Source organism: Cynocephalus volans, chromosome 6 (assembly GCF_027409185.1).
Source record: "Cynocephalus volans isolate mCynVol1 chromosome 6, mCynVol1.pri, whole genome shotgun sequence".
NCBI classification, from domain to species: Eukaryota; Metazoa; Chordata; class Mammalia; order Dermoptera; family Cynocephalidae; genus Cynocephalus; species Cynocephalus volans.
Window position 1 is genome coordinate 33,388,046 of NC_084465.1, and position 27,348 is coordinate 33,415,393.

At 40.8% G+C, this 27,348-nt stretch overlaps 2 protein-coding genes across 14 annotated transcripts in view; one reads left to right on the forward strand and one right to left on the reverse strand.

The window, feature by feature from the left end:
* CADPS2 (calcium dependent secretion activator 2) overlaps positions 1-27,348 on the forward strand; it is a 498,805-nt gene that overhangs the window by 423,560 nt on the left and 47,897 nt on the right. For 10 of the 13 annotated variants that reach the window (XM_063101369.1, XM_063101376.1, XM_063101366.1 and 7 more), the window contains 3 exons: positions 1,326-1,481; positions 2,928-3,075; positions 17,266-17,340. In XM_063101369.1, the coding sequence (XP_062957439.1) occupies positions 1,326-1,481; positions 2,928-3,075; positions 17,266-17,340 (379 nt within the window). Of the gene's footprint in view, positions 1-1,325; positions 1,482-2,927; positions 3,076-3,769; positions 3,785-17,265; positions 17,341-27,348 lie in introns of all 13 variants that reach the window. The other 3 variants (XM_063101364.1, XM_063101373.1, XM_063101368.1) reach the window with 1 other exon arrangement.
* LOC134380756 (uncharacterized) lies at positions 4,819-7,133 on the reverse strand. Its single transcript, XM_063100886.1, has 2 exons — positions 6,507-7,133; positions 4,819-5,999 (listed from the first exon to the last, which is right to left on the reverse strand). Exons 1-2 carry the CDS (start codon positions 7,041-7,043, stop codon positions 5,667-5,669), a joined length of 870 nt encoding a protein of 289 aa, XP_062956956.1. The 5' UTR covers positions 7,044-7,133; the 3' UTR covers positions 4,819-5,666.

Sequence of the window (27,348 nt, forward strand, 5' to 3'; positions counted from 1 at the left end):
TATATTTAGCTAAACAATGTGGTTATTTAAAAAAATTTTATTTTTTATAGAAATTTTCCATTATGCCCTCACGATAATTGAGTTTATTTCTTTTTTTCTTTTTTTTTTTTTTTTTTCCGTGACCGGCGCTCAGCCAGGGAGTGCACTGGTCATTCCTATATATAGGATCCGAACCCACGGCGGGAGCGTCGCCGCGCTGCTAGCGCGGCACGCTACCGAGTGCGCCACAGGCTCAGCCCTGAGTTTATTTCTTTAATTTTCTTCTGCAAACTAAAAATATAAATTCCAGGTTAGTATGTGAGAAGCAATTGTTGGAAAACTGAGGACACGAATCATAAAGCAGGGTTTTTTTTTCTTTTTCTTTTATTATCTTTTACAGTTAAGTTTTAATATGTTTTAATGTAGGAATATTTTACTTTCAAGGTATCTGTTTCCTTGTTAGCCTACATGCTTGCATAATGGGAAGTAACAGCATTTTCCTTTGCCCAAATATTATACGTACTCTCCTACAAATTACCATCATATATGGTGTGAAAATACCATCCCCTAGAGTAATTTTACTACAGTAGTGAAAGCATAGCAAATCTTAGCTCCACAGTTAGATATAAGGACCTGACATACATGACCCTACATGATTTTGCTCCAACTTCAGAGCACCCTGAACTTCATTTCTCTGTTAGACCATACCTTGTCGTAAGTTGGGTTTTAATTATGATTTAGAAGAGGCACAAAGCATTTCAAAATTTAAGTAAGGAATTACTTCTCTGCCTAGCCGGTTATTTTATTTCTAGTACCTGTCTCATGTTTGCCTGTAATTGAGATATTTAAGGGCTCTATATGCTACACACCTGTAGACAGAAACCATCATGATGACAGAGGCACATGTGCATAAGTAGAAGAGTAAAGCCACTTGTTACTGCTATATGTATTTTCTTGCAAAAAATATACTTTTGGAATTTCTAGGAGAAAATATCTATGTATTGATCTTTATTCTAGAGATTGGTAAAGAAGATTTAAAACGTTTGTTCTTATGAACACAATTTGATTTTCTTTTCCTTAGTGAAGTATCTTTATCCATTATAAACCTTTTTATGAAATCTTACTACTATATTTATTTCTACTTTGTTCTCTTTGCCTTGCCTTATTAAGAAGTGAAAAGGAAGAATTAGAAGGCTGAACAAAGAAAATATTGGGTCATTAGAGATTTTGCGTGGTATTTTTTTCACTGGTGGCAATTGACACAGAAAAGAAAACCCAATGTGTTGGTGGTCCTCACGGTAAACAGCCAAGTTCATGATGTTCTTCATTTTTCCTTTTTCTTCTAGCAATGGCTCAGCCACATCAGAAGACCTTTTCTGGAAACTCGATGCACTGCAAATGTTTGTCTTTGATCTACACTGGCCAGAACAAGAATTTGCCCACCACTTAGAACAAAGACTTAAACTAATGGCCAGTGATATGATAGAGGCCTGTGTCAAAAGGTAGACATGTATTTTCAAGTTGCTGCTTAATATGCCAGCACCCAAAATACCGCTTTTCACCAAGTACCTGTTATACTGTTGTCATGGGAAAGGTTTCAATATATGTACTACTATTCCAAAAGAGAATGAGCATTAGGTTCTCTGACCTAAATTCTGGGGACTCATGTAATTGGTGAAATAGACCTGATGCTTTTCTTCAGGTCCCTCAACCATTGCCTTAATCAGTAGCATCCACACCATATTAATCATTTCTGTTGTGCTTATGGTTATCTCTCTGGGAATACTGTGCTTTGATTCCCGAGGTAATATCTCCTGAGACATATGGGAAAGGTCTGTTACGTTCTTTATGCACTATGTACTGTGTCTGTGTGCTGTGAAATGGCATGGCAGACTCAAAATACTATCAGGCACCGTCAGTTGTTCTGGGATTACTCACTATTGTCTGATATTTTCTGTCCATATTAGATGAGTTCCAAGTATCTATCTACGTTCTTTATAACTCAGGCAGGAACAGTTATGAGGCTTTGGAGTCCTCCAAATGTGCTTTCATGTTTTTAAAATAGTTTTTACGAAACCAGCATTGCATCCTCCTAATTAGCCAAGTGGTGTATTTTCATTGGCCTTGTTCGTGATATTTACAAGAGCAACGTGGGGCAGCATATGGGCTTAACAGTCAAATACTGGTTGGAGAAACTGAATATTCTTTAATTCTTTACACCAGGAAGAATCCTGTCCTTAGAATAATGTTCAGTGACCCTCTAAAACAAGACTATGAATTGGATTATTTAATGTTTTTAAAAAATCATCTGTGATGATGTCTCATCTGTGATGATGTCTCAAATCTGTGGATGTTCTTTGAATACTTTAGCATAACCAATTCCAAATTGCCTGTTAACGCAGTTTCTTTCAAAAACCTGTCTGCAACTTCAGATATTTGAGAGTGCAAAGTGAATTAAAAGAATTACGCATTCTCTGTTGTACAATTATCCTCTTTTAGAGTTCTCCAGACTTGTGCTTTGTTTATTTATTTATTTATTTACTTTTTATTTGGTAAGCCCTGAAATGGAGGAATTTGTTCTCCTTTAATGTAGAAAGGTGTGTGATTTTTCTGCTTGGAAATTAACTCAGACTGTTAAGTGAAACTATGAGGTTTTTCCATTAAATGTAACAGATATACTAGATATAACAAAAAGCTTCATTTGGGTAACAATATTGTCTGAGTGACTGCATAACACTAGGTTTAATATAAAATATCACAGTCTAATCTTTCACTTCAGACACCTGAAAAGAAGAGCATTCTACCCCCTACCTCCCAAGCACTGCCACACTGCTCAGTCCTTATTTGCATGTTTTAAATTAGCATCTCGTAGTGTTGATTTCACTTTTACAGAGCAGGTGGGATGTATGTCAGAATTTCTTACTCTGAATTCATGTTTTAATAACTAGAACAAGAACTGCATTTGAACTCAAGCTGCAAAAGGCAAGCAAAACAACTGACTTACGCATCCCAGCTTCCGTGTGTACAATGTTTAATGTATTGGTTGATGCCAAAAAGCAAAGCACCAAACTCTGTGCCCTGGATGGAGGACAAGAGGTAAGTGGAGTATGTTCCGCATGTGAAAATGCAGCACAGGGTGCCCTGGCAGGGGAGGGTGCTTTTCCAAAAGGCCAAATTCTCCAGCACCAAATGCTTGATATATATTTTTTTACTATAAAAATAGAATGCCCTTTATCCTCTGCTTATGTCAGTTTCTCCTTTTTTTATATAAATACTGCCTAAAATTTTACAAGTGGCCATTGAATTTCAGATATACCTTTTAACGGCTTAGGTGTTGCATATTTACATAAACCTTGCTTTTTACAAGCAAATGAGAAAGCTAGAAAGCAACCTGCTTTGTTTATACAAATCTAGAGTGTCCAGAGTTTGCATCCATAAAGGCAAGCCACACACAAAAAATAGCATATGAAATACTCTGTTTATACAAGTTTCCATTTTTTAAAGATCAAGCTGAAACATACTTAAAAACTAGACCTAGTTCTTATGAGTAAATATTCCATTGTTTAAATTTGATTTGTATTTTGTTTGGTTTTATATTCAGAAATATGACTTCATTTTACCCCATGATTTATTTTTGTTGAAAGTGGTGATTGGGTGAAAGTGAATTTATTTTTCTTAGATATTTGTTTAAATTGATATTTTGTTGTCTTTTTACCCATTGTAATTACTTTTCATCATTTCTTTATGTTCTCTTTCATCATCTTTTTTTTTCCCCCATGGTATGATCCAGTTTGGTAGTCAATGGGTAAGTCTCATTTTTTTTTTTTTTTTTTTTTTTTGGTAAAAGCACATTTTCATTTGAATTATTATTTTTGTAAATGTAGATTTTTTTATTTTTCTTTTCAAATTAAAATAATTTTATTTTATTTTCAGGGTTTTTAGCTTCTGTGTGTGTATATATAAGCTAATAGCTTACTATAACATAGCAAGAGCCCAAAGACTCATTAAGATGATACCAAAGGAGAGGGTTTGGGGAGATCAGATAGCTGACCTCAACCCACCCCATCCTCTACCAAGTTCTTGACTCCACCACAGGAAAGAATTCAAGAGCAGTCACGGTAGAAAGTGAAAACAGGTTAAATGAAAAGAATAAGAAGTACAGACTTCATAGGGAAGGTATAGACTGGCCCCAGAGAATGAGCAACTGTCTCAGCAAGTTTAATACAAAAGTAAAAAATACATACTTTACAAACAAAGTGCAAGTAGGCTCCAAAGTGAATGGCAGCCTGCTAAATGCAAGTTTAACTCAAAAACTAAGAAATACACACCTCATGGGAAAATGAGGGCTGGCTCCAGGAGAGTGAGTTACAGGCCGCCTTCTTCCTGGATTCAACTTTTATAGTTCAGCTACCTATACATAATCATGATATGTAATGAATATTCAACTAAGAGGGTGGTTCTCAGTTATGCAACCTAGTCTTGCACATGCTTAGTTGGTCTCTTAGAGCATACTCATTGGTCAAATTCCACCACATACACCAAATGTATTTGAATATATTTGCTCTCTGGCACCTCCAGTGGAAGGTCATTTAAGGTGTAAACTCCTTTTTACTAAGCATGGTTGGCCACTGAGATTACACAAGTCTGCCTCCTGTGGTCTCAATCTTCACATGCCTGTACTGGAAAGTAGATGCTGCAAGCAACAGTAGGTCAGGACTCAGAAGAGGGTTGAGTCCTACAGGAGTGGTTTGAGACACAGGGAAGTGGCCTTGAAAGACTCCCGCAGTGGGTAGTCAGTCAGTTCAGGGAGACCCTCCCAAGGAACAGCGAGACCACGGCTTCGGATGCAAAAACAAGAGGTTTATTGAACACACAGGTACCCGGGCGACTCAGTCTTTCGAAAGACTGGCGCGCCGAGTAGAGCTCCTGGGTCCTTTTTATAGCAAAAAGCGCGGGTACAGAAGCGAGAAGCAAGGTAATTGGTTAGTTTAAATCAAGCCAGGGGTGAACTTCGGTCAAGTGGGAGTCCTTGAAACAGCTGAGGGGCACTCTTGAAACTTTAACTGACTTGTCTATTTCTGGGAACTATCCGCCCTTTGCCTCGGGCCGGGGCCCAGGTGCATAACCACAGATATCCTGTTTGACTCTGTTCCCCTTGTTTCTTAACTTGACTTTTTGGCTGTATTTTCCCTATACCCTTGTAAAAAGCACTTCCTTCATTCCCCCATTTCTCTTGTGGATCGCTCTAATCTTAGAGCGGAATTAAAAGTTATCTTCGCCATTTAAGGTTTGGTATTTTTGCCTAAGGACCAGAATCTTAACTGCACTTACCCTATCATTGATGAATTGGACTAGTCTATTGATGACGTAGGGCCCAAGGGTGAACAACAGAAGGAGGAGTAATAGGGGCCCGGCGATGGTTGACAGTAGGGTGGTCAACCAAGGGGAGTTATTTGATCTGGTTATAAGCATTTTCATAGTTTGAGTCAGGAGGCCTGACTCTTTTAGAGGCCGGTGCATCAATTTCTGGAATATCCCAAGCCTCGAGACCCGCCGCCAGGGCACATATATCAGGGGTAAGGGAGGGCCACCAAGTCCAAAGGGGGTGGACTTCTGTCTTGAACCAGACAACCTTTCCAGTTTGGGACAGTACCTGCCAGGTGAGGGTGTTGGGCTGGTTAGGGTTATTACTTGGTAGGCTTGCTCCGCCGCCGCCGAATGCGCAACTTAAGAGGATTATCAGTCCTCTCCAGCTCCCAGGATTCATCTGGTACGGAGGGTGGCGCAGGCTTGAGGTGAGAAGCATGTACCCAGGCTGCAATGCCGTCTACTTTTACCGCTGTTGGTGTGGTCAGTAGCACCAGGTACGGGCCTTTCCACCGAGGCTCAAGGCTGCCGGTCCGATGGCGCCTAACAAGCACTTGGTCTCCGACCTGGAACGGATGAGGGATGGCCACGGCACCTGGCTCGTATACCTCCTTGATCTGGTCCCAGATCTGGGTTTTTACAACTTCTAAAGCCTTTAAGTGAGTAAATAAGACAGGAAGAAAGTTATCATCGGGACCCAGTGTTCCTCCCAACTCAAGTATGGGGGGGGGTCCCCCGTGGAGGATTTCATAAGGGGTCAGACCAAGCTGGCCAGGGGTATTCCTGGCTCTGAACAGCGCTAAGGGAAGGAGGGCCACCCAGTCTTTTCCACCGGTCTCTAAGGCCAATTTAGTTAAGGTCTCTTTGATGGTTCTATTCATTCTCTCTACTTGACCTGAGCTCTGGGGCCTATACGCACAATGTAATTTCCAATTTATTCCCAGTTGTGTGGCCAGTCCCTGGCTTACCTGAGCAACAAAGGCTGGGCCATTATCTGACCCGATCACCTTAGGGATCCCGAAACGGGGCAGGATTTCTTCTAGTATCTTTTTACATACAGTCAGGGCCGTTTCAGTTTTGGTAGGGAAAGCTTCTACCCATCCAGAGAAAGTATCTACAAATACTAGCAGATACTTGTTTCTATACCGGCCAGGCTTTACCTCTGTAAAGTCTACTTCCCAGTATACGCCGGGTCGATCTCCCCGTTGTCTTTTTCCGGTCTCTCGGTAGGTGGTAGCCGCATTAGTCATGGCGCAAGCCGGACACCGATTGGCGACTTCTTGAACAGTGGACCGGAGGTTCGGGATGGAGAGGCTGGTGCGGCTTGCCAGTTGAAGGAGCTTTTCTGGTCCTAAGTGTGTTAGCTGGTGTAACCGCTGAATGAATTCCTTTCCCTGGTCAGGAGTGAGCTCTCCTGGCCTGGTCTTAGCTTGAGCAGGCTCGATTGGCTCTTGAAGCTTTATAGTTTCTGCTAGCACCCTGACCGACAGGGCGGCTTGTTTTGCAGCCTCGTCGGCCCTCCGGTTCCCGGCCGCCACAGGGTTATTTCCTCTCTGGTGGCCCGGGCAGTGGATAATGGCGACCTGCTGTCCGTGTAGATGTTGATGTTTTTTCCTTCGGCTAGGCGTAATGCCTGCGTCAAGGCGATTAGCTCGGCCTTCTGGGCTGATGTCCCTTCTGGCAGGCTGCTTGCCCATACCGTCCGTTTGCCATCTACGATGGCGGCCCCTGCTCTCCGCTTACCTTCCACAATGAAGCTGCTACCGTCTGTATACCAGGCAGGCACTCCGGGCAATGGCTGGTCCTTCAGGTCCCGTCGAGTCCCAGCTTCTTCAGCAAGGATTTCTGAGCATTGGTGTACTGGGGTGGATTCTGACTCGACTGGTAGTAGGGTAGCTGGGTTCAGGACAGCAGGGGGCGCGAAAGATATCCTTTCGTTTAGCAGCAAACTCTGGTAATGAGTCATTCTGGCATTGGTCATCCACCGATTGGGGGGCTGCCGCACAATACTTTCGAGGCTGTGGGAAGCAATCACAGTCACATTTTGCCCCAAGGTTAACTTATCAGCGTCTTTGAGGAGGAGTGCCACTGCAGCAACCGCTTTTAGGCAGGTTGGCCACCCACTGGCCACTGGATCCAGTTTTTTTGATAGATAAGCTACTGGCCGTCGCCATGGTCCTAGGGTCTGAGTAAGCACTCCTCGGGCCACACCGGCTCTTTCATCTACGTATAGAGTAAACGGTTTGGTGAGGTCTGGGAGAGCCAAGGCGGGGGCAGACAGCAAGGCTTTTTTTATGTGGTCAAAAGCCTTTTGATGCTCCTCAGTCCAGGTAAAAGGAATGTTTTCCCTTGTCAGGGGGTACAAGGGTGCAGCCAGGGAAGCAAACCCAGGAATCCAGAGCCTGCAGAATCCGGCAGTACCCAGAAATTCGCGGACCTGCCTGGGGGTTGTGGGAGTGGGGATCTTCATAACTGTAGCTTTCCGGGCCGCGGTCAGCCATCTTTTTCCCTCTTTGAGCAGGTACCCCAAATAGGTGACCTCCTTCTGGCATAACTGGGCCTTTTTAGCTGATACCCGGTACCCCAACTTACTCAGTTCCTGCAAGAGCTTCTGTGTCCCTTTTTTGCAGCCTTCATATGTGGGAGCCGCCACCAGGAGGTCGTCCACATATTGGAGTAATGTGACCTGGGGGTTGAGAGCCCTAAAAGGAGCTAAATCTCGGTGGAGGGCCTCGTCGAAGAGAGTGGGAGAGTTTTTGAACCCCTGTGGCAGCCGTGTCCAGGTCAGCTGACCTGTGTTACCTTTTTCTGGGTCTCTCCACTCGAACGCGAACAGTGGCTGGCTGTTGGGGTGTAGTCTGAGGCAAAAAAAGGCATCCTTGAGATCCAAGACTGAGTACCAAGTGTGACTAGGCGGAAGGGAACTCAGGAGGCTGTATGGGTTTGGGACTGAGGGATGAATGTCTTGCACCCTTTTGTTAATTTCTCTCAAGTCTTGGACTGGCCGATAGTCATTGGTCCCTGGCTTTTTTACTGGTAGCAGAGGGGTGTTCCAGGGCGACTGGCAGGGCACTAAGACCCCTAGGTCTAAGAACCTTTGGATGTGGGGTCTGATGCCTTCCCGGGCTTCTTTAGTCATTGGATACTGTCGGACGGCCACCGGTGAGGCACCCGATTTCAGCTCTACTACTACTGGTGGGACGTTATTGGCCAGTCCCATACCTGTCTTTTCTGCCCATACGGTGGGAAAAAGTTGGAGCCAGGATGGGTCGATGGAGGGAGAGGCCGGCTTTTCATACAGCCGGTATTCTTCTTCTAGGTTTAGGACCAGGCACATGGTAGAGTGATCTCCCCATGTTACTTGTGGGCCCTCTGTAGAAAACTGGATTTGAGCTTTTAGTTTGGTTAGGAGGTCCCTGCCCAACAGAGGAGCGGGGCACTCGGGTATGACCAGAAAGGAGTGGGTTACTTGTTTATATCCAACTTTTAAAAGTCTCTTTGTGGTCCAGGGGTAGACGTTGCTTCCTGTCGCTCCTTCTACAACTGTCCGTCTAGGCTCTATTTCTCCCATGGGTTGGGTCAATACCGAATGTTCAGCCCCGGTATCGACCAGGAACTCAATGGGGGTCCCCTCCACAGTCAGTGTTACCCTAGGTTCGGGGAGGGGGTCCGAACCCCGACTCCCCTAGTCATCTAGGGATAGAACCTTGGCTTCTCTGATGTTCTTTTTCCGGGGACATTCTCTTGCCCAGTGACCCTTCTCTTTACAGTACGCGCATTGGTCTTTGTCTAGAGGGGGTCTTCCATCCCTAGGTGTTTTCTTTGCCCGGTTGCTCAGGTTCCCTGTCTGCCTATCTCTAGACCCTCTTTCACCTACCACTGCGGCCAAAATCCTAGTCAAGTTTTTTTCTTGGCGCCTATCGCGCCGTCTCTCTCTCTCTTCTGTCTCTCTTTTTTCTCTTTCTTGTTTTTCCTCTTCTGTCTCTCTCTTGTGGTACACCTTTTCTGCCTCTCTCACTAAATCTTGTAAGGAATAATCTTGGAGCCCCTCTAGCCTCTGCAACTTTTTCTTGATATCTGGGGCTGCCTGTCCGATGAAGGCCATTGCAACCGCAGCCTGCTGCCCCTCAGAAGAGGGTTCAAACGGAGTGTACCTTCTATAGGCCTCCATTAGGCGTTCCAAGAAAACCGAGGGGGGTTCTACTGGTCCCTGCAAGACCTCTCTTACCTTAGCCAAATTGGTGGGGCGCCGGGCTGCCCCTTTGAGACCTGCCACTAGAGTCCGGCGGTAGACCAGAAGACGCTCCCTACCTTCGGCCGTGTTGTAATCCCATTGAGGTCGATTGAGGGGGAAGGCCTCATTAATGAGGTTCTCGAGTTGTGTAGGGGCCCCGTTGTCCCCGAGAACGTTCTTGCGGGCCTCCAGAAGAATCCTTTCTCGCTCTTCAGTGGTGAAGAGGATCTGGAGTAGCTGTTGGCAATCGTCCCAAGTGGGCTGGTGAGAGAACATAAGGGACTCAAGAAGTCCCGTGAGTCCTGCTGGTTTTTCAGAAAAAGACGGGTGGTTAGACTTCCAATTGTAAAGATCTGCTGAGGAAAAAGGCCAATACTGTAGAGGGACCAAGCCATTAGGCTCAGCTGGGGGCCCTATGGCTCGGAGGGGCAAAGCTACGGTGGAGTCAGGACCGGAGCCGTCTCTCGGACTGCGAGGTTGGCGGCTCCTAGTCCCCGCAGCCGGTCCCTCAGGGCTAGGATCACCGGGCGCTCGGCCTGGTGCCGATCTGTTTCCCTGAGGGGCCAGAGGGGGCAGCGGAGCCGCCGGGTAAGGTGGGGTTTCAGAGAGAGAAAATAGGTCATCTGGTGTCGGGAGGACGGGGGGTTGGGGAGGGGCGGAAGGCTTCCTTGTAGGTGGCCTTTGAGTATTTTCTGATCCCGAAACAACAGCGACTTTGCTGGAGGGTGGCACCCAGGGAGGGGGATTCTGGGCGAGGTCTTGCCATACCACGACACAGGCAACCTGGTCCGGGTGTCCTCCGGTCTCCTGAAAAACAATCTTTTTAACTGCAAAAATGACAGTAAGATCAAAGGTTCCCTCTGGCGGCCAACCTACGCCGAATGTGGGCCACTCAGACGAACAGAAAGTCTGCCATTTTCCTTTTTTGATCTCCATGGACAGATTGTGAGCCCTGGCTTTGACATCTTTCCAATGATCTAGAGTAAGGGAGAGGGGCGTAAGGGCACTTTGCCCCATCTCGAAAATTTCCAATAGGGGAACGACGACGCAAAGACCTATCACAACTAAGACAAAAAGAAACCAGAAACGGCGACGAGACCGAGTGCCGTAGAAATAGAAGAAAGAGTCCGATGGCAGAGCGCGCCTCCCGAGACGCGGTGAGACCAAAACACAATAATCCTCTGCCAAGGGGTCCACCAGGCGTCCCTGGTCCTCCCCTGATCCTGGGACGTCTCCCAGGATTGCCGGGTGGCGAGCCCCCGAACACGTCTGTTCGCTACCCGCACTTCGCTCCCAGAGCGACTAACCCGGAACAAACTGAAACCAAAATGCGCGCGCTCAGAAAAGACAGTCGAAATCACTGAGTCAGACACAGAGACGAGACACAGAAACGAGACACAGAACGACTGCTGGCCAGCTTACCTCCCGTTGGTGGGTCGGTGGTCCCTGGGTGGGGGTCTCCGATCCCGGACGAGCCCCCAAATGAAAGACTCCCGCAGTGGGTAGTCAGTCAGTTCAGGGAGACCCTCCCAAGGAACAGCGAGACCACGGCTTCGGATGCAAAAACAAGAGGTTTATTGAACACACAGGTACCCGGGCGACTCAGTCTTTCGAAAGACTGGCGCGCCGAGTAGAGCTCCTGGGTCCTTTTTATAGCAAAAAGCGCGGGTACAGAAGCGAGAAGCAAGGTAATTGGTTAGTTTAAATCAAGCCAGGGGTGAACTTCGGTCAAGTGGGAGTCCTTGAAACAGCTGAGGGGCACTCTTGAAACTTTAACTGACTTGTCTATTTCTGGGAACTATCCGCCCTTTGCCTCGGGCCGGGGCCCAGGTGCATAACCACAGATATCCTGTTTGACTCTGTTCCCCTTGTTTCTTAACTTGACTTTTTGGCTGTATTTTCCCTATACCCTTGTAAAAAGCACTTCCTTCAGCCTGAAACCCGATCCCAGGGGCACTGAGTACCTCCTATCTCAAAAATATGTGTAAATACTTATACCTTAAGTAATGTGAAGAGGAATGTTTCTCCCTTTTAGGCTGAAGAATCTGCAGATTACTCTTAGATTTTTAAAGATAAAATTATTTAAAACCAAATGAATTCACCTTCCTTTAAATTAAAATCTAAATAAAATTAGAAGCAGAATGATTGTTAACATTTTCAAGCATATATCTGTGGTATATACTTTCATTAATATCAAAAGAATAGAGTTTGGGACTTCAGATGACAGATAGCATTTATATCAGGATAACCCCTAAATATTTGGATCAGTAAGCCACACCCAAGAGCACTTCATACAGATAAACCCCATTGTGGATTTTGGTGAGATATAGTCTTTTCTCCCACTTATGGCCTGGAATATAAGCATCTTCAGAAGCAGAAGGGCAGGCCCATATTGTGAGATGTTCACCCTTCCACATAAAAGGTCATCCCAAAGTACCACCCTAGAAACACTGAGGTATGTGGTTTGAAAACCTTTATGCATACAGGATTAAGTTAATTAGATTGCACTTTATTTTATTTTATTTGTTTTGTAATCAAAATGTTTTTGTGTTCTCCGTGTAGCTTAAATCTTAGAGTTGATATCTGGGAGTCAAATTCAGGGTGACTCTTACTGGATGGACAATTCTTATCCAAGTAGAAGGGCTTAGCTAAATGTAGAAGTAGATGAGAAGGCCCACTATTTGTGAATTTGATACTTATATATCCCTGATACAGACATTAGCTATTTGGCCATAATTTATATGTGTATATTTATATTTCATTCTTTGAGCAATTCAGGGGGAAAAATGTATTTCTAATAACATAGCATATAACCTTACAAATACTTAGTAACTGAAATATAAGTGTTACAGAATGTTCGGTAATTATTCTCTGGTCACTTACATGATTTATTATCTCTAGTAATCTGAATGAGTAGGCAGCTGGATTGGATACCAGTGTCTCCCGTCCAGCTCATGTTTTTCAATACCTGTATGAGAATATTATCTTGCTAATATTATCTTCATAAACCCATTCTTTTCTCATCTGGTTTAAGAATCATCTTGCCCCCTCCTCTTCAGTATAGGGTTTATCCATTTATTCTTATTTTAACATACCCTGTATTACCTGACACACAATAGGCACTTAGTAAATATTTGTTGAGTGAATGAACAGACTGATTTGTTGTTGCTGCTTTAAAAATCCTCCCCTGGAAGAAATAACTCACTCTAGCACTTAAAAAGAAAAACAGGCACACACACAAATGGCAAACACTGTTGCATTGTCAAATGATTCTTTACATTAGTAGGTGGATGGTTTTGAAGAATAATCTGCTACTGTTCATTATGTCTGCACCTGTACCTTCTCACCAGAGACAATTAGTTCCCCACAACTTTCACACAATTAATACAGTTCAAAATGTGCAGGTGTAAAACCCATTAGCAACCCTGAAAAGTGGTAAATAAGAATTTCAATGCAAAAGAAGGATTTTATACTTTGCTTTTCCTCTCTAGTATATATACCTACATAATTGCACAGGCTTTCCCTCTCCTTATGTGCCAAGATGAGTTTCAGAATATTTGCAAATTAGTATATATATTACATGCACAGGTTCAGCCAATGGGCCCCATTTTATAGAAAGCAACAAATAAGTTGTTGAAACAAAATAGATTATTACACATTTTGGAACTGTGTAAAAATATACACCAGGTAGTTAAACCTAGCAGAGATTTTTTTTTTTCTAAATTATAAGGAAATTATCTCTCCAAAATCTCTAGTAAATGTGTTGTATTGTCATTGCTGGGATAAAACCTTCCCAACTCCTTACTCACAATACAGCCCCTTCTGTGCTCCTAAATTATGATTCTGTTTTCTTACATGCCACATAATAATACAAACACATTCTGCTGAGGCCCAGAATAGGGTTTAATGGAGTGATTAGTGAGTGAATGATCTGCCCATGTGACAGCTGTGTGTAATGAGTCAGCAATCCCAGGCCAGTCCCTCAGGACAGATGTCGGGATCAGGAAATCACCACAGTATTTAGAATCCTTGTTATCCATTGCTACAGAAAAGCAAATAACTGCATGGGCTGGAGGCATTCATCTGCCCTCGGAGCCACTTCATCACATGGTCCCATTGGTTGAAGATAAGGATGAAAACACATTAATGGGGCAACTCAGGGGAGCAGCGGGCCCTGCTTGTGCAGGATTTGTTCTCAGTTAAAGTAAAATGCTTCCATTTCCAGGAGTAACCGTCCAATACCTTTAAAATTCATCCCAAGAGAAGGACCAAAATCTTTTCAGAAAGTTGAATTGTGCCAGCATTTGACTGGTCTTCATTTCGTGTGTGTGTGCATGAGAACAGACAGGTGAAATGACATTAACCTGAATGTAGGGAGGCCAGGATTTCAGACTGTCCCTGATTTCTGGTTTCCCTGGGCTCTGTGAAGTAAGGATTCCTGAATGGTTGTCTTAATAAGTTCAGAGTCATCTGCTGGAGAAGCAAAGCACAAACAATTCACTTTTGAGGGCAGATGTGGGGATAATAGTTTAAATATGAGCTGGAATCTACCAAATCCAACTTGAAATATTCTGATAAGAATGTTATAGGTTTTTATTATTGGGTACAAAAACATTCCAAATTTTTATCAAGAATGTTTCTGGGGGCTAGCCTGTTAGCTCAGGTGGTTAAAGGATGGGGTTCAGATTCCCATAAAGGCCAGCTACCAAAAACAAAACAAACAAAAAAAAGGATGCTGTCATGTAATATAATTTAAAAAGAAAATCTATCAGTTTTAGTGTAGGGAGTGTAAAGATCTGTGCAGGTAAGTTCTGTTTTTACCTGTTTGTAATCTCTATTTGGGTGTCTGGATCCCCTAATGAATCACTTTTTCTAGCTAACTTTCTGTTACCTACGTGTGGCATATGTTGGTTATTATCTTCGAAGAGAGAGAGAGAGAGAGAGAGAGAGAGAGAGAGAGTGTGTGTGTGTGTGTGTGTGTGTGTGTGTTTATAAAATAGGGAATTCTCAGGCCACCTCCCCACTCCCACCCATGTTCCCAGGCCGCCTCTACCAATTGTGCAGCCAGAGCAGATTCTGAAATGTAAGTCAGATCTAATCAGATTAATTTGCAGCAGAATCCCATATTATAAAAACATAACAAACCTCACACTATCTCGGTTTGCCCCTTGAGTAATATATATAAGGTGTACTTTTCATTCCTTCCTTTTTAACTTTGTGTATGTGTGTTTGTTCATTCATTCTCGTTGCCTCTCCCTCCCTTTATCTCTTTTCTTTCCTTTCCTCCAGTGCTCTCTTGCTCGCTCGCTCGCTCTCTCTCTGTCTATGGCTAGATCAGGTATCAAAGAAAGCAACAATCTAAGGATGTGTGTTTTAGGAGAGTATCATAGCTCCCAGGATCCATAGACTTTCCCTACCTAATACCTAAAATGGGTATAAATGACATTACTTTAATGGCTTGATTTTAAGAATTGCCAGGATCAATCCAATCCAAAAGTTTAACGTGTAGAAATTCTATTATTTTGTATTCAATAGCCTTCTGATGACGTTTGATTACTTTTGAGTTAAAAAATGAAATTTATGACTAATGGAGATAAACACTGAGGATAAGGCATGTTTAGGAACCTGTTTGGAAGTCTGGGTACCTTAATCCCTGTATGTTTTAGAGCACTTTCCATGTTAAAGAGAAAAATGAGAAGTTTGAAGCCCATCTCTGGTATCCCTTTCCTCTTCTACCCCAAAGAGGAGCCAGGCAGGTATTTAATTTCCTCTTGCTGCACAGACACAGATCTGGATCTAGAAGGGTATGAAAGGAGAGCGGCTGAGCTGTGTTCATTTGCATAAGCTCCTCACCACCCAGTCAGCTGCACAGCTTTCAGCTGGAGCTGGGGGGCCTTTCTTGTAAGTGTGTCTGTTGTCAGGGCTCACGCTACTGGTCACCCTATGTGCTGGAGTTACTCAGTGTGCTTCAGACATGTTCATGTGACAGCCTGCCTGGCTCAGAAAGTTATTGGTAATTTAGACTGAATCAGAACCTTAATAGCCAGCCACCTTTTTCGGGCTCCTTTTCTTCTACCTTTTCTTTATTCTCTCTCCTTTTTCTTCTCTTCAAGCTCTTCCTAAAGCAAAAATATCAGCACTATTGCAAAAGACATATACCCTCTGTTTCCATTCCTTTTGTCCTCTGGAGAGCACAAATTTGGGAATCTGTTATGCTTTAAATGAGACAGACAGGTTTCACTGAGTTCAGTATGTGCCTAGAAAGTTCCACGTTCAGATACGTGTGGTTAATTTTATAATTTTTTTATTGAGACATGTTGATTGTACATATTTGTGGGGTACAGTGTTATATTTCATTACATGTATATAATGTGCAGTGATCAAATCGGGTATTTACCATATTCATCATTACAAAACTTAATCATTTCTTTTTGATGAGGACATTGTCCTTACTCACACTCAGACACAAAGAGAAAAAGAAAATAATTCAGATGCTCCAAAATCATGCTTCCTTTCTGTATTATGTATGCAGGTAGATGTTGACCACTTGTAACAGAGTCCTTGGGAATTGGGTAGGGTCATTCCTGAGTATTCCAAAGCAGACCTAAGTTGATGTTTTGTTCTGTGTGGAAACTCTGAGACGTGTTTTCAGAAAAAAAAAATAGCTTTCAAAAACTTACATCTTAGGAAACCATTCAACCAGCAGCTAAGTCGGTCTAATGTTTATACTGACCTGAGTACTTTTACTCTAGTTATTATGTTAGCTGTTCCAAGAAGCCTTGAACCATCAAGATAGGGTTAGTCTTTACAAGTCACATTTTCTGTGAAGTGGCTATTGGGGACAATCTGTTGTCAGATAAATGCTTCTAAAGGAAGAATTACTGTTTAAATGGATGTGCCTTCACATGCCATAGAAGCCCAAGCTCCTGCTAATTTAAGAATGGAACCCTCTAGTATTCTCTAAAGAAAGCAAAAAAAGAGGCTTTCAGGTTTACTTTAAATACATCTTTTTCGTATTTATTTAAAGGCGTCTTTTTCGTGAGGAAGCGGTAATAAAACTATGGAGAGTGAATGCTGTTTCATTATCCCTTTTATGGTCTATTAATTTGTTACCATCTATTCACCTTTGTTGATGAAATTTTAATTTTGCCCTTGCTCGAGCATATTGTAAGAATTGTATAAACTGCTGCTCCCTGTGCCGATAAAAAGGTCCTTTTAGAGTGAACAATTGGGAGCTCATTTTATTTCTAGAGCACATTTAAAATAACTTATGAATGAGAGTTGTCAGACATGAAATGCTGTATTAATTAAATCTTTTTCTAGTCTTTTTGCTTCTCCAGCTAAACCAACCCTTTAGAAAAATACACGGCCACCTTAATTATAGAGGAAAAGACAAAAAGTATCCTTCACATTCCTCTGCCTGAATAAGAATAAGAACTCAATTCATCTAAATAATAACCCCATTAGCTGCTTAACTCAACAGTGCACATGGGAAAATTTTCCAGCCACAATGTAAAAAGTGTTGATTGGGTGGATCATTTTCAAGGTTTTGTTCTTTTAATGTTCAAAATGATCATTTTAAGTAAATCTGGTATGTCATGACTGGTAGCTTTAGAGCATTGATGACTTAATGCAAAAGTTTCGTGTCCATATCATCTAACGCATCTTTGTTTTTTAATGTCTAGCAACAGTACCATTCAAAAATAGATGATTTGATTGACAACACTGTAAAAGAAATCATTTCACTGCTAGTTTCAAAGGTAATGTATTATTTATTCATCTTTTTAAGCCAGATTAAAAAAATAATTTTCAACTGAGAATTTTTAGAAATATCTGTCCTAATTGCAAAATTGTAATTTAAAAGCTAAAAGCGAGAAAAGTTTGAATTTTGAGAAAAGTTGTGAACAAAAAAGACTATGAATGCTGTGTGACCAACTTTTGATTTTTTTGTTTATAGTGAATTTTGACTTTTCTTGCAATTGTTGTCTTTTTAAAAATAACTCTTTCTTCTGGTAATACCTTATGTCACATTCGTGTTCTCTTACTATTTGTTTTAACTCCAGGGTGGATTTGAGAAGTCATCAGTCCTTGAATTTAGCTGGTTTGTTGTGATGACAGCACCGGGCCTCTAGATCTGGTCTCAGAGACAGAGAAAGCTGGTAGGGTGGGATCCAAGGTTCTCCACTCTCAGGAGTCTCCCAGGATGTCTTATTTGATGCTCAAAACATCTTTGACAAAAGCTATACCTTTTAATTGTATAAGTAAAGGTGAAGCATAAGCGGATAGGATCTCACTAAGGTGTAGCATTAGTACCATGGGTGGCATTGGAGATCAGGGGCTGTTAAATAAAGAAGAACCTAATAGCACCATCCTAAAGAGGATGGGAAGGAGAAATGGATATGCTCCAAGTAGCACTTTCATATGAGCAGATCTATCGCTTGCTCTCATAGGCACCATAAAAGAAACACAAATCAGGCCTCATAAAAAAAATTGGAAGAATGTACAAGAAGCAAAGGAAGATCCATCCCCAATTTAATAAACAGGCAAAGGACATACTGTTTAGAAAAGAAAAACAGAGGTGCCCCATAAACAGAAAAATTGTTAAGCCTCATTGGTAATTTAATGAACATAAAGTAAAACTATAATAATATACTATAATTTCTAGAAAATTAACATATCTGTTTTTAAGCTAACACCTGGTTTTAGAAAAGGTGAAGTGAGACACTCACATTTCCTATATATTGGAGTATAAATTATTACAACCTTTCTGGAAGATAATTTGGGTATATATCAAGTACATTAATATCCTTTGATTTTTTTTTTTAATTTTATTTTGTCGATATACATTGTGGTTGATTATTGTTGCCCCTTACCAAAACCTTCCTCCCTCCTCCCTCTCCTCCCTCCCACCCAACAATGTCCTTTCTGTTTGCTTGTTGTATCAACTTCAAGTAATTGTGGTTGTTATATCTTCTCCCCCCCCCGGTTTTTTTTTTGTGTGTGTGTGTGTGTCTGTGTGTGTGTCTGTGTGAATTTATATATTAATTTTTAGCTCCCACCAATAAGTGAGAACATGTGGTATTTCTCTTTCTGTGCCTGACTCGTTTCACTTAATATAATTCTCTTAAGGTCCATCCATGTTGTTGCAAATGGCAGTATTTCATTCGTTTTTATAGCTGAATAGTATTCCATTGTGTAGATGTGTCTTTTGATTTTTTTTTTTTGCATTTTTTTCAGCATTATGGAGGTGCACAAAATATATATGTACATTGATATCTGTCACATTACATCTAATCAAAATTTTGGAACAACTTTAAACTCTAATATGAGGGAAATAGTAAAGCAAATTATGGGTCATCCATATTAAGCAACTATGCTTTCAAAGACTATTGGATAAATGAAAGGTTTATAATACAGTATTAAGTGAAAAAAGCTGAATTTTTGAATTGTAAAGTATGATGTGAATTTGTAAGACTATTAGGACAAACACCAGAATGTTAACAGAGCTTTTCTCTGGGTGGTGGGATTATAGTTGATTTTTGATTTTGGTTTTTCCTTTGAACTTTTTTGTGCTTTACAAATTGTCTGTTAGCAGATCTTGAGGTGGAAAACAACCACAAAGAAAGATGATTTTAGAACAGCACCACCTCACCAGTTTGTTCTTGTTTCCCTAATTTTACCACCACACCAAATACCTACACTTATCCATATGAGCGTACTTCAGAAAGTTCGTGGAAAAATGGAATTAAGTGATAATACGAATCTTTCCGTGAACATCACACATTCACCAAAAAGTGGAAAGGATGAAGGATAATAGGAAAACCATCTGGCAAGTGGGCGGAGAGGTGAACCACTGGAGAATCAGTTCCTTGAGGAAAAACAGTGAGATTTCCACCCTCCAAGGAGCCCACCCAGCACAGCAGTTGGCAGCACTGCACAGTTAACCCACTAAAGTGAAATAAAATTAACATTGTGCCTGCCTTCTCTGTGAGGCATCCAGGGAATTCCTGTCCAGATATAAACTCCCCATCAGCACAGGAAAACTGTGGAAGTTGCCTTTTGTGAGAAGTTTGCATAATGGAAGTCATTCAATTGCATGCTAGCATGCAGATGATACAGGGTTAGGTAGGCAGCAAGGGAAAAAGTCTAACTAGTATTTTGGAGGCAGGGGGTGAAGAAGAGGGGTTTCAGAGAAAGCAGGCAAAGCTGCATATCATCTCTGCATTCATTTCTGGCAAACAAAGAAACTTAAAATTTTGTATATCAAATACTTCTGGTTAATTGAAAAAAAAGTATATCAGAGTTAAGTAAGGAAAAGGTGTTCTAGAGATCAGCGCTATCCAATAGAAATTTCTGTGGTGATAAAAATGTTTATCCTGCAAGATCCAATACAGTAGCTACGAGCCACATGTGGCTGTGGAGTGCTCGAAATGTGGCTGGTATAAATGAGGAACTAAATTTTTAATTTAATTTAATTTTAATTAAAGTAGCCTCATGTAACTAGTGGCTATTATATTTGGAAATCAGGTCTAGATTATAATTTTCTCTTGCTGCCAAGTAGTACTTATTAATTATATTTAATTATTTAGTTGAAAAGTATAAATTAATTTCATGTGTTGAACCAAATAAGCTTCCATAAGAGATAACAATAAATTATGTTTCTTAATTGATTTAAAATTAATCTTTATAATTATAATTTGTTTTCAACCACTTTGAGATATGATTGACATACAAAAATGCATACATATCATATATACAATTTGATGAGTTTGGAGATAAGTATACACCCATTAGAGCACCACACAATCTATGCCATAAGCCTATTCATCACCTCCTGAAATTTCCTTCTTCCCTTTTACTTTATTATTTGGAGGTAGGATGGATAACAGCAACATAAGATTTACCCTTTTAGCAAAAAGTAATGTTTACTATAGGCACTATACTTGTACAGTTGATCTCTAGGACATATTCTTGCATAACTGAAACTTTAGCCTCTGACAAATACCTTCCCATTTCCCTAACCCACAGACCCTGGCAACTACCATTCTACTTTCTTCTTCTATTAATTTGACTGTTTTAGATTCCTTATATAATTGGTATCATGTAGTATTTGTCCTTCTGTACCTGGCTTATTTCACTGGGCATAAGGTACTCCAAGTTCACCTGTGTTCTCACAAATGACAAGATTTTCTTCATTTCTAAGGCCAAATAATTCTATTGTATGAGTATACCACATATTTATTTTCCATCAATGGACATTTAAATTGCTTGCAAGACTTTACTATTGAGAATAATGCTGCAGTGAACATGGAAGTATAGATATCTCCTCGAGATGCTGATTTTAGTTCCTTTGGATATATACCCAGAATTGGGATTCTGGATCATATGGTAGTACTATTTTAAATTCTTTCATGATCTTCCATACTGTTTTCCATAGTGGCTACACCAATTTAAATTCCTTTTTTCATTGTTCAGCAGTATGCAGTGCTTCCCTTTTCTCCACATCCTCACCAACACTTGTTGTTATTTGTTTGTTTGATGATAGCCATCCTAACAACTGTGAGCTGATGTATTATTGTGGTTTTGATTTCCATTTCCATGAAGATCAGTGATGTTGAACACATTTTCATATAGCTGTTGGCCATGTGTATGTGTTCTTTTGAGAAATGTCTATTCAAGTGCTTTGCCCATTTTGACTTGGGTTGGGTTTTTTTGCTATTGAGTTTATGTGTTCTTATGTATTTTGAATATTAACCCCTTAACAGATATATGGTTGGCAAAAATTTTCTACTATTCATTATGATTGCCTTTTCATTTTGTTGATTGTTTCCTTTGCTGTGCAGAAGCTTTTTAGTTTGATGTAATTTCACTTGTCTATTTTTGCTTTTGTTACCAGTGCTCTTGGTGTCATATCCAAGAAATCATTGCCAGAGCCATTGTCAAGATATGTCAAGCCATTTCATCTATGTTTTCTTCTAGAAATTTCACAGTTTTAGATCTTAGGTTTAAGTTTTTAATCTATTTTGAGTTGATTTTTGTGTATGGTGTAAGATAAGGGTCCAGTTTAATTCTTTTGCATGTGGATATCTACTTTTCTCATCACCATTTATTCAAGAGATTATCCTTTCTCCATTTGTGTATTATTGGCACCCTTATCAAAGATCAGCTGACCATATATGCATAGGTTTATTTCTGGGCTCTGTATTCTGTTCCAGTGGTCTATTTGTCTGCTTTTATGTCACTGTCATACTGTTTTAATCACTGTAGCTTTGTAATATATTTTAAAATCAGGACATATGCTATCTCCAACTTTGTCCGTATTCAAAATTGCCTTGGTTATTTTGGGTCCTTTGTGGTTCCATATGAATGTTAGGATTGCATTTTCTATTACTGTAGACAAAAAATGCCACTGGGATTTTGATAAGGATTTTACTGAATCTGTAGATCACTTTGGATAGTGTGGACATTTTGACAATATTAATTCTTCCAGTCTGTGAACCTGGAATGTTTTTCTATTTATTTGTGTCCTCTTTAATTTTTCTCTTTGGCATTTTATAGTTTTCAGTATATAAGTTTTCACCTCCTTGGTTAATTCTACTACTAAATATTTTATTCTTTTTGATGCTATTGTAAATGGGATTCTTTTCTTAATCTCCTTTTCAAATTTCTCATTGTTACTGTATAAAAACACGAATGAGTTTTTTTTTTCACATTCTTCTTTGTAATTTTCTTTTTTTTTAAATTTTAACTTATCAATATAGTGTAGTTGATTTTCATGTCCTTTTACCAGTTCTTTTTTCTGCTGTCTCTCTCCCCTCCCTGATCAATGTCATATCTGTTCACTTGTCTTAACAAGTACAAGGAATTGTTGTGATTGTTGTGTCTTCCTCTCACCCCTGCCCCACTGTTTATTTGTTTGTACATTTATCAATTTATTTATATTTAGCTCCCACAAGTAAGTGAGAACATGTGGTGTTTCTCTTTCTGTGCCTGACTTGTTTCTCATAATATAATTTTCTCTAAGTCCATCCATGTTCCTGAGAATGGTAGTATTTCATTCCTTTTTATAGCAGAGTAGTATTCCGTTGTGTAGATATACCACAGTTTCTTTATCCACTCGTGTGATGATGGACATTTGGGCTGGTTCCAACTCTTGGCTATTGTAAATAGTGCTGCAATAACAATCAATCAATGTATGGTCCTCACAATCTAATCTCCTCTTAAAAGCCCCACTTTTCAACCATAATAGGACTTCCCACCTTCAACACTGTTCCAGTGGGGATTAATACATGAACCTTTGGGGACACAATTCAACCCTATAGCACATAGTAATTAACTCAGTATAAAGTATGAGTTGAATAGCAAATTTCCTGTATTGTGTCCCAAATATTTCTTTCCATATTTTAATTATTCTGTGCATATTGGTAAATTTATTTGCTACATTTGCATAAATAAGAAGCCATATTTACTTCTTTTCACCTCCTCTCTTCAGTTCCACCTTCATATTCTCTTCTTATCACACATGTCTTAACAAATATGAAAATGAGCCAGGGCTCTCACTCACACATAGCACACCACAGTATGTGATCCTACTGCACACACATTTTATGTGCTTAGAAAAGGACTTGGCCTTCCATCTCTGTGTCTTTCTCTCTCTACCTAGCAGCTAAATGCTGATATTCCTTGGACTTCTATCATTAGTCCTCTTTTAAACTCATTCTTCGAATTTCTATGACTTTCACACTTCTGGCTTTAACTATGTGCTGGTGATTCCCAACTCCATATGAGAGGCAGTGTGAAGTCATGGTTAAAAGCCCAGCTTTAGACATGGGTTCAAATTCTGACTCCACCACTACCTGTCTGACTGTGGGCAAGTTACTTAAGCTCTCTGTAGCTCAGCTTCCTCATCTATAGAGTAGAAGTAATAGTAGTATTTATTAGTATTATTGAATATTAAATAAGTTAATATGGGTAGAGTCTTAGATTAGTGGGCAGCACATTGTAAGTACTATTTAAATATTAGCTGAGGATGTTGTTATTGTTGCTCTTGTTATCACCTACAGACCCATATTCCCAGTGGCCTATACAGCTCCACAAGCTCAAGTCTGTAAAAACACCCGCATAACCTCCACCCCAAGTGCTTCTTGTTTTGCATTTGCTGTCTTCATTGGCAGTACTGATCACCCCATTGTAAAACCCCTTCATCCTAGGATCTTTGTCTTCCTAGAATCCACTTAATCTCACACAGAGGACACCAGGGCCTATTGAGTCGATCTCCTAATCACCCCTTTTTCTTCCCCACTCCATTCTCACTGGCACTTCCCCCTCTTCAGACCCTCATTGCTTCTGTATTTAAATTCTTGCCTCACTAGTCTCCACCATGTTTCCCTTTTCCCCAGTTAGCTCTCCACCCTGTTACAGATGCATTTCCAAAATACAAATTTGGTCATTTCTTGCCAATGCATCATATATTGTAGGTGTTCCTACTGCCTATGCCATCGTTTCCTAAGTTGTGCCTCTAGTGCCCCATGCACTTGAGTTTTATTGATGTTTCATGAGAAGAGGTTGCTGATGCATTTGGGGAGCTCTACGTTCTTTGAGGTTCATGATCTTGCAGTGTTTGGGAGTGTAGTATTCTTGCACTTAACCAGCCCCAGCACCCTTAACTCCAAAATTTCTAACAATATCATATAGGGGATTAATATTCCTTAAAATAGAATTGTCTAAAGGGCTGACCCACACAAAACCTTTTCAGTCTCACCTATAGTTCCCTTCACAGTTTAATTGCTCCTGCCTCTACAACACTCTCATCCACATCTTAAGCTCTAGCCCTTCCAGAGTTGTAGTGATTTCACAGTTATTCAGACCTCTGTACTGTTTCACAATCTTGCGCATGTTGGAGAGCCCTTCTTCCTTTCCTCTTATAATTCAACTGCAAAAGTCCTGTTATGTTCTCCTTCCTGGAAGCTGTCTCACCCTCCTAGGCAAATTTAGTGCTCTCCTCATCCAGTGCCTTGTATGTGTATTTGCCATGTGGTTAACAGGAATCTTGTTCTCTTCATTCGTTAGGCTTAGTGAGTGTTTGCTAACGAGTAGCATTAAGAGAAGATGAAAACAAATCTGGATAATGCTAAAGAAACTTGCTGTAGCATAAGTACTCTGGTTCTGTTCTATCCATAACTTGGAACATGGAATAAAGCACTTTGCATAATATTATATACTGTGGCTGTGTCCATAATGTAAAATAGTAATATTCATTTTTTTAAAAAAGGGATTGACCTTCATGGCCATGAGGCATTGTAGAGGTGCAGGGTGCAGCTGTGGGCCTGGCAGTGCACTTAATGCCAGGAATACAGTGCTGAGCAAAACAGACAAGATCCCTGTCCTCAGGGAGCTTGCTGACCCTTGGGGGAGACACATTAAGAGACATAAAATTACACTGAGACAAATGTCTTGTGTAAGAGAAACTATGACAAGAGTGACTCATCCGGTCGGGGAGGACAGGAAGTTTTCCCAAGTGAGCAAAGCTTGGGTGGAGTTCCAAAGGATGAAAGCGTTAACCAGGAGAAGAGGGAGCATTTAGGTGGGAGAAACTGCAGGACCCAGAGCCTGGTGAAATATAAGCTGCAGGGGTAGGCACAAGCTTGTGAGACATGCTAAAGAACTTAAAGTCTTTATCCTAACAGCAATGGCAAGTCACTAAAGGGCTGGGGATATGAGGAGTATGGTATAGAATTAATGAGATTTGCATTGTAAGTAGATTCACCTGACTTTCTGTAGCAAACAGATTGAAGAGGGGGCAGTCAGGAGACTATTATGGTGGTCTCTGGTGAACTAATCCGAAGACAATTAAGGTGTACAATGGACAGGGTTTAGTAATGGTGAGAGAAAGGAAAATGTTAAGGATTGCTCTTAGGTTTATGGCTTGAAGCTCGGGATGGATTTGGGTGTCACTCACTGATGCAGGATGCCCTGGAAGAGGAACAGATCTGGAAGGAAAGACCATGATGTCAGTATTAGATATGTTGAGATTGATCTTCCTTTGAGCCATCCAAGGGAGGAGATGTCAAAGAAGGTGGTCCCTTAGCCTGTAATCTTTCCACGACACCATGCAGAACTCAGCAAGACTAGAGAAGGAAAAAGTGGTAGCTTCACCCTCCAGCCTCCTCGTGTCCCTATTATATCTGGGTTGTACCAATCAGCCTGTGCATCCCTGCTCTGTTGTTTGTTCCATATAAGCATGCATGCTATGGGACCAGCTTGAGCAGATTGCCACGTAGGATAACTGTAAGTCAGGTAGATAAGAATAGAATTCATAGTATGTAGTGATGAGGATGCTGAAGAAAAACTGGGAGAGTTAGGAGTAGGAACTGATCAAGGCCAAGAATGAGAAAATGACAACTTTCATAATGCCTTCCTGTAACAGGGGCTGGGTCGATTGTGGGTATGAATTAAAAGATCATCACAATAACGCTCAACTTCCTAGATCCTCAATTATTGCTAAAAGGGATTTAGAAAAGAATATACACTTTCTCACTGAATGTATAGATACAAATATATAGGTATATATACAGATACATACATACATTCTTTCTGACAACTTAGAACATTTTCCTCTGAATTTCTCTTAAGAATAAATGGACAGAAGAAAAATCTGACCTGACTGCCTAGATGATGTAATTTAAATAGCTTCCCAACTCAGCCTGGTGAAATTAATTTTCTTAAATTTACTTGTTTGGATTAAAGCCATATATTCAGAAGGCACCTGTTTAAATGCAAGTATGTGCTTAAAAGAAATAACACCCACACTCTTAGCCATTAGCAGAGAAGTACAGAATAAGATGGGTCACTCTATTTGTGGGGCAAATGAGAGGAGACAGTGTGGAGAATTCACTGATATCTGGATTAGGTGTGCTTTTTTGGAATTTGTTTCATACTTTGTGGAACAAGGTATGTTACGAATAAATACATAAGTTCTGCCAAACACTATCCATTCTTCATACAGATGTGCAGGATCTGGAAAGACCTTTTAGGAGTCAGTTGGAACAAAGCTTCAAAGAAGTGGATTCACAGTTTGGAGAAAGACAATGGGAAAGAAATGATAACTTTGTTTTCTTCCAGTCTATGATATTCTGGTTGCATGTGGAGTTTTAACAATGCTTATTAGTCCCGATCTTAACAAACAAAAACATAACATCTGCTAATAGATATCCCCAGTCCCACCCACCCCACCCCCACCACTGCAAACACCTAGTTTTTCATGATCAATCTCACTATCAATGACACTTTTCAGTCGAAAATTTTATAACTTACAATGTAAGTCATGTTCACTGTGTGTTTTGAACCCATCAGTTTATAGCTGGAATCCTCCCCATCACTTAGCATTTATGGTTCCACCATATGAATCTTATATACTGTTAAAAGTGAATCTTATATATATCCTGTTAAAATTCAACAGGAAATTTAAACCAACATGCCTTGTGGCAGTCTTCATGTTTCATTCTTCCAGTCATTTCAAAGTGCTTTCATCTTTAATTTCCTTGAGAGTATGCATCATGTGGCAAAGTTTGTAATTACCCAGACAGACTTGAGGTGTTAAATATTATTCAAACAAACCCAGTAAATGGCATCCACAATAAAGAGCAGGGAAACAAAGAGATTACAGTGTTTCATTCCACCCCAACACCCTCAGGAGAACAGAGAGCACAAGGCAGACCCATAAGTATTTATGTACTCCCTGAGCTGTGTGGAGAAAGTTCACAGGAAGC

Excerpts from the sequence above, each read along its gene's own strand:
- LOC134380756 (XM_063100886.1), bottom strand. The coding sequence starts at position 7,043 with ATGGGCAAGCAGCCTGCCAGAAGGGACATCAGCCCAGAAGGCCGAGCT. Across the intron at positions 6,000-6,506 it reads GGGAAGTAGACTTTACAGAG|GCTTTAGAAGTTGTAAAAAC; the intron begins GTAAAGCCTGGC and ends ACTCACTTAAAG.